Genomic DNA, 7,629 nt, shown 5'->3' with positions numbered 1-7,629 from the left:
GCAGGGTCTGGGATCCAGGGGAACCGAGCGGCTTGGACTTTGAATTGTGGTGGGTAAGTGACGGCCGCCTGAAGGCAGGCGTGTTGGCGTGGGGATGCGGGTGTTCCCAGGCTCCCTCCCCACCGCGGCTCCTGGTTCAGAAGCTGAGCGCGTTGGTTCTCAAGGGTGGCAGTGTGCGCCCGCCGTCCCTGACCCCCAAAACCCAGCGCGAGGTTCCTCCCACAAATCCTTCCCACTGCGCGAAAGGATGGGGCCAAACAAAAGTTATCCGAGTGTGCCGACGGCCAGGGAGTCTTCCCCCATCGGGAGGAAAGTGTACCTGAAGTTACAAAATAAAGAGAATTCGCTAGGGCCTCTCCCCAACTCTCCAGATTCTCGCCCTCAGGGACAGGGGCCTCCCAGCAGGCCAACTTGCAGAGCCTGCTCTCTCCCGGCCTCTAAAACCTGCATTTTTCTCTCCGAGCGCTGAGGTGACGTCTGTGCCAAAGAGTGGACCACGCTACGGAGACCCCAAACCCTGTTCCCCTAAACTCCAGCGAAATACAGACATCAGAATTGATTCTCGCAGCAGGGTAGAGTCTCAAGAAAAAAGAAAGAAAGAAAAGAAAAAAAAAATCAGACTCAAGGAAAAGAAAGTCGCAGGCGACTTGATCCAATTAGTAGATGCCTAATTGAATTAGTGTCACCTCCATCAGCCAATGGGAAGGTCCCGGGGCTGTGGGGCCGCGAAACCCCTCCCTGACAGCACATATATAAAGCAGCCAATGACAGCCTGCAAGTTTCCAAAGTGGTCAACTTGACCGGTAGCTCAGCAGTCGCCAAGGGCAGATAGGCTAGTGCCGGTGGGTGGATGGGAACAGAGAGCCTAGTCCTCCTGTTACTGGGTGCGAGTGGGGGAGGAGCCTGGGGGTCCGGAGAGGCTAGAAAGGACGACTAAGAAAACGAGAGTGCGTCTCCATCAGTTCTCACCTCCTGCCTGGCGAGCTCAGCGCGCTTTCCTTGCGGAAAGGACGCTGGGTTGCGTCGGCACGAGGGTGCCTTAGCCGCCCCCGTGTCGCCAGGTGGGCAGCCCCGACACCGGAGGAAGGGGAAGTTACCTTCCCCTCGGAAGAGGGCGCTGGCTCCCCCATCCAGCCTTTATAATAAGGCCGCAGGAGGAGAGGCAGCCTTGCCGTCTGTCTGCGCTCCGTAAAGCATGCAGTTAGGGGAGCAGCTTTTGGTGAGCTCGGTGAACCTGCCCGGCGCGCACTTCTACCCGCTGGAGAGCGCGCGGGGCGGCGGGGGCGGGCCCGCCGGCCACCTCCCCGGCGCGACCCCCTCGCCCCAGAGGCTGGACTTAGACAAAGCGCCGAAGAAGTTCTCGGGCAGCCTCTCGTGCGAGGCGGGGAGCGGGGAACCCGCAGCCGCCAGCGCGGGGGCCCCCGCGGTCATGCTCAGTGACGCCGACGCCGGGGACGCCTTCGCCAGCACCGCGGCAGTGGCCAAGCCAGGGCCCCCGGACGGCCGCAAGGGCTCCCCCTGCGGGGAAGAGGAGCTCCCCTCCGCCGCCACTGCAGCCGCCACCGCCGCGGCCGCCGCCACCGCGCGCTACTCCATGGACAGCCTGAGCTCGGAGCGCTACTACCTCCAGTCCCCCGGGCCGCAGGGCTCCGAGCTGGCCGCGCCCTGCTCGCTCTTCCCGTACCAGGCGGCAGCCGGGGCGCCCCACGGACCTGTGTACCCGGCTCCCAACGGGGCGCGCTACCCCTATGGCTCCATGCTGCCCTCCGGCGGCTTCCCCGCCACCGTGTGCCCACCCGGGAGGGCGCAGTTCGGCCCGGGAGCCGGCGCCAGCGGCGGCGCGGGTGCCAGCGGCGGCGGGGGAGGTGGCCCGGGCGCCTATCAGTACAGTCAGGGGGCTCCCCTCTACGGGCCATACCCCGGGGCAGCAGCCGCGGGTTCGTGCGGAGGATGGGGGAGCTTGGAGGTTTCTGGTTCCAGTTTACGTGCTCACGTCTACCTATGCAACCGGCCTCTGTGGCTCAAGTTCCACCGCCACCAAACCGAGATGATCATTACGAAACAGGGCAGGTGAGCACAGCGCGGAGGGGGCGCGGGCGCCGGGTGGGCAGTGACCGTGTGGTCCGGAGGAAGGCCGGGGATGCACTTTGCTTGGAAAGTGTTTTTCCGTGCGCAGTAAGTGGAGACGCTGCGTCTCCAATTCCTCGTCCCTCCCCTATACTCACGGGCGGTCCGTGCCGGGTGTACTGTTACGGCTGCCTCCTCCCTCCGGTTACCCTTACCTGGATGGAGGAGGAGGAGGAGGAGGCGGAAGTGGAAATTGAAGCTTGTCCACAAAGCTGGATTTACTAGATGTGCCCGCTCGGCGATACGCTGCTCCCTGCTAGACCGAGAGGAACAGGATGGGGGTTGGGGGGTGGGGGAGGCGCTTGGGTTGTCCCCCTGAGCGCAGTAGATGGGCTCCTGCAGTTTTAGGCGCCAGGGTCTCCATGGGGCGCCTCCGGAGGATGGACGTGAGGGCCGGGGCGCTGGCATCGGAGGCTTGGCCCGGGTGGTTGGTTAGGCAGGTCTGGGAGCCAGACCTGGCTGGGGTTCAGGGTGAGAAAGTTCTGATGCACATCCAATTGCTAACAGTGATTACTTCCGCGGAAAGTAAGGGGCGGAGGGAGAGGACTCTCAAAGGGTACTTTCAGCCTTACCAGTGGAATTGGAAAAAGACATTTTTCACATCATGGAAGAAAAATGAATGAGCACCTTAAAAAGTCGAGAACTTGAGTGGGGAGAGGACACGGAAGTGCGTGACTTGGGGGCAAATTATTTTGGACAACGGGTGTTCAAAGAGTGGCCAACTCAAAACTATTTTGCATAGTAAGGGCCACTTTCCCGGCGTTCTGTTCGTTCTGTAGATTTCCAAACGCCGTGCTCCGACCCTCCCCCAGGTGCCCGCGAACCTGGCCGAGCACGGGCCTGCCCTCGGGTGATTAACCCGCTTCTCCTGGCTCTGTTCCCTCGCACAGGCGCATGTTTCCTTTCTTGAGCTTCAACATAAACGGACTCAATCCTGCCGCTCACTACAACGTGTTCGTGGAGGTGGTGCTGGCCGACCCCAACCACTGGCGCTTCCAGGGGGGCAAGTGGGTGACCTGCGGCAAAGCCGACAATAACATGCAGGGTGAGGAGAGAGGAGGCCCTGGCAGGGGCGGGGTGGGGTGGAGCAGGTGGGGAACCCCTGACACAAGCGTTTTCCCCCCACTGGAACCTAGAGGTGTGAGCATGAGTTCCTTGTCTTGAGTGTTTGGCTGAAGGAGAGAATTGCTAAGTCAGATTTCTTGCTTTCCAATATACAGAGCTTTAACCATAACCCTACTGCAGCCCCCCGATTTCCACGTTTGAGGAAGGAATTGTCATAAACTCTCCGGGTGTCAAGGGCTCCTGGCGTCCTAATTTCCACCTGAGAAAGCCTTCCCCAGGTGGAATCCCACCCATAAAAAATGCAACCATTTCCATCAGATCTTGCCCTTGGAGCTTTCCCTGAGCTAGCGAGGCCTCCCTGTTGCCTCCATTTTTATATGCTGAGGTCCTGTTAAGATGAGCACCTTGTCAAGGAAGGCCTGGAGTCACAGGGGCTCTGCAAGGGGTGTGATGGGATGTACCAGTGGAGTCTAATGGTCTCCATTGGCCTTTCTAAGCAGCTCGTGCTGGGGAGATTTGTGCTGTAAGTCCTGCTCTTAAACCTGGCCCATAGATAACAGGACATCCCTCCCTCCGCTCCATTTGAACAGCCCTCTAGGCTTAGGTTCTGTGTTTTGTTTCATTTTCTCTTAGGCAACAAAATGTACGTCCACCCAGAGTCTCCTAATACTGGTTCCCACTGGATGAGACAGGAGATTTCCTTTGGGAAATTAAAACTCACCAATAACAAAGGCGCCAATAACAACAACACTCAGGTAGGGTGACAGAGGAGGGGGATGTCTTCTGGCTGGTGATCTCTTTTCTAACAAGTTCCCTGACTCTTCACTGGTTTTACCTGTTTACTCGCCTATTTCTAAGCTTTTTTTTTTTTTTTTCTTTTTCTTTTGACCTTGTCATTCTCACTTTCACACGGGATTTCCATAACAGTGAGTTGACTATTAGGAACAGAAATACTGAAATCTTTGGGGGACTTAGGAAATCAAGAGGAGAGAGTGCTTTCGAAACATGCACACCCAGCTAGGTTTTGTTACAAAAGTGGCAATGATAGGATCTTAAAAATGGCAAAAGAAAAAAGGTAGCTGTTGTTGGGGAGCGGGGAGTCCCATTCCAAAATATGTAGTTTGTTAACGTCTACTTTTGTTGAACCTTTAAGAGACTGTTTCGATTTGGCCACTCTATTCCTGTACCACTTCCAGATGATAGTCCTACAGTCTTTACACAAGTACCAACCACGACTGCACATTGTTGAAGTTACAGAGGATGGCGTGGAGGACTTGAATGAGCCCTCAAAGACTCAGACCTTTACCTTCTCAGAAACGCAGTTCATTGCCGTGACGGCCTACCAAAACACCGACGTGAGTGCCTCAAATGTCCCAAGACTCTGGCAAGTTAGGCCCAGTGTGCTAAAGCACTCAACAGCTATTTTTCTCCTCTATCCAGATAACGCAACTAAAGATTGATCACAACCCCTTTGCAAAAGGCTTCAGGGACAACTACGATTCGTAAGTGCTGCTTTTGTCCATGCTTGCGTGTCACCTTGGAACAGGACACTCATCATCAGACACTTTCCTAAGAACATATTCTGGGAAAAGCTTTCATATTTGAGATTTTCTGTTTTTATTTTTATCTTTTTTTTTTCTTTTCTGCCTGAACTAACCTTGCTTTAGAATTTTCACAGAAGGCTTTTGTTAATTTCTAAAGAAATGTAAAGGACTTTAAAATGGGGAGCATTTTTCTTTTTAACATTTGAGTGGAGATTTGACATTTTCATAATCTGCATTTACATATCTTTCCATGTAATCCCAACTTTTTGACCCTCTCAGGAGCAAGTATTACTACTCCCCCCCTTTTTTTCTTTTACATAAGAAAAACCTGACCCTAAGAGGATGTAATTTTCACATCAACAACAAGGCTCTGCAAATGCCTTTTAAATGTGGCATTCCTCCCAATCACACTGACAAGGGAGAGTTGTTGCTCTGAGTTCCCCAAATCCTAGGATCTGCAAAGGTGGACTTCCTATAGTTTAAATACTTAATACGTGGGAGGGAACTTTTTCTTACATGGTGGGGAAATTTCCCCCCTGGAGCCAAGAGTCCAAGTTCAGATGGGCCAGGGCGTCTCCTACCTCTGTCCCTCCATACCAGCAGACCAGTGTGTTTTCATTTCTGGGAATTTGGTTTGTTTGGGGACAACATTAGGGTTGTTGTTTTTTTAAGTGTTTTTCTTTATATTGTAGCATGTACACCGCTTCAGAAAATGACAGGTTAACTCCATCTCCCACGGATTCTCCTAGATCCCATCAGATTGTCCCTGGAGGTCGGTACGGCGTCCAGTCCTTCTTCCCGGAGCCCTTTGTCAACACTTTACCTCAAGCCCGATATTATAACGGCGAGAGAACCGTGCCACAGACCAACGGCCTCCTTTCACCCCAACAGAACGAAGAGGTGGCCAACCCTCCCCAGCGGTGGCTTGTCACGCCTGTCCAGCAGCCTGGGACCAACAAACTAGACATCGGTTCCTATGAGTCTGAATATACGTCCAGCACCTTGCTCCCCTATGGCATTAAATCCTTGCCCCTCCAGACATCCCATGCCCTGGGGTATTACCCTGACCCAGCCTTCCCTGCAATGGCAGGGTGGGGAGGTCGAGGTTCCTATCAGAGGAAGATGGCCGCTGGACTCCCATGGACCTCCAGAACCAGCCCCCCTGTGTTCTCTGAAGATCAGCTCTCCAAGGAGAAAGTCAAAGAAGAAATGAGCTCTTCTTGGATAGAGACTCCCCCTTCCATCAAGTCTCTGGATTCCAACGATTCAGGGGTGTACACCAGCGCTTGTAAGCGAAGGCGGCTGTCTCCCAGCTCCTCTAGCAATGAAAATTCTCCCTCCATAAAGTGTGAGGACATGAACGCCGAAGAATACAGTAAAGACACCTCAAAAGGCATGGGGGGATATTATGCTTTTTACACAACTCCCTAAAGAGTGGTTTTGACCTCATCAAAATGAGCTAAGTTTTTGCAGATGAACTTGGTGGTGTTTTTTGTTGTCTCCTTTGCCTAGGTTGCCAAAAAGATGTTTGCCTTCCACCTTGATGCATCCTGTTCTGTGCAATTCTCTAAAAGAAGGTGCCAAAGCTTTTTGATTGCTGCAGGTAACGGAAACAAGCCTAGCATTTTATTTTTTTCTTTCTGAAATACAGTTAATGGAGGACTTGGAAAGGTTTTAAAATTTGAAGGTCATTCACGGTTCTGGATTTATTTATTGGAAACACTAAACATTCAGAGAATGGGGCTGCGAAGATGGAGTGCTGGGCGCTATCCAATGAGTTGAAAGCTTTGGTTCTTATTTCTGTTTTTTAAATCTGTGAGCATATAGAAGCCCAGAATCGGTAAGGTGTTTTGCTTCTAGAAGAGAAGGGCTGGTCCTTAAGCTTCAACAGGGGACTTTTTGCTGTTACCTTCTGCTAGGGACAAAAGATGTTAGGTCTGGGAGGCAAGAAAAACTTTTGTAAAAGAAGGTATTGGTCTTACTGACTTGGATTCCTCCCAGGCTTTCAGCACAAGCCATGTCTGCCCTGGTTTAGGATTGCCTCGCTGGCTAGGCCCCTGCTGTGTGCCCGGGTGGCTCATAAGACTCAGGAGAGGACAAGGGAGGGAGTCACCCCCCCCCCCCAAACTAAAGAAAAAAAGAATGAACAAAAAAGAAAAATTTAAAGTGTACAGTTTGTGTGCTTAGATACACTGTAGAATAATGTGGAATATATTGTACAAATAGTCCACCTGTGTGTCTGAGATGATGTAAAATCGGTGCTTTGGCTTTTGTACAGAATGTGCAGATCACCTGGCAACAGCTGCAGAGGCGGGGGCGGGGGGATCGTTTCTCTCCTCATCCCAGCCGAACTGGGGAATGTTCTGTTTACTTTTTAGATAGTTAAGAATGTATTCAGCTACTCTCTACTTAACTTGAAAACCGTGTCTAAGGGAAACTCCTATTTCGTCCTCTTCCTTCGCCACCCCCACTACCCAACTTGGTAATGTGAAGAAAGTAAAACCCGATGCCACAGCTCCTGTAGGCTTTTTAGAGACCTTGGATTTTCATGTACAGTCCTAGTCATTTTTAATAAATGTGGTTCATTAAGGGAGCAGGCATAGCTCTGTCTTCTGTACTATGGGTTTTCATCGAAAGGTCTTATTTTGCTTTTGCCTTCCACCCTTCTCCTGAGTGAACACTGTTTCACCAACCCCTCTCCCTGCCATGGAAGGCTCTGGAATCTCTAAGTGGACCCTGTAGTCATGGGGGGTGGGGGTGGGATACTTTTTATTTTTATATATATTTCTATCCTCGAATATGAATGGGGTTATTTCTTCACCCCTCTGGGAAGTCTGGACAATGGGTATGGGGGCTGGGAGGTGGGGGTTGCCCAGATTCAAGACTGCCTACA

At 52.4% G+C, this 7,629-nt stretch overlaps 1 protein-coding gene across 1 annotated transcript; it reads left to right on the top strand.

Moving 5' to 3' along the window:
* Positions 1-798: 798 nt before the first annotated feature.
* Positions 799-7,323, top strand: EOMES (eomesodermin). The gene is made up of 6 exons (XM_036332803.1): positions 799-2,070; positions 3,018-3,172; positions 3,826-3,947; positions 4,389-4,547; positions 4,633-4,694; positions 5,429-7,323. Exons 1-6 carry the CDS (start codon positions 1,196-1,198, stop codon positions 6,165-6,167), a joined length of 2,112 nt encoding a protein of 703 aa, XP_036188696.1. The 5' UTR covers positions 799-1,195; the 3' UTR covers positions 6,168-7,323.
* Positions 7,324-7,629: the final 306 nt, after the last annotated feature.

Source organism: Myotis myotis, unplaced genomic scaffold (genome assembly GCF_014108235.1).
Source record: "Myotis myotis isolate mMyoMyo1 unplaced genomic scaffold, mMyoMyo1.p scaffold_m19_p_13, whole genome shotgun sequence".
Lineage (NCBI taxonomy): Eukaryota > Metazoa > Chordata > Mammalia > Chiroptera > Vespertilionidae > Myotis > Myotis myotis.
This window is presented reverse-complemented; position numbering and strand designations above follow the sequence as displayed.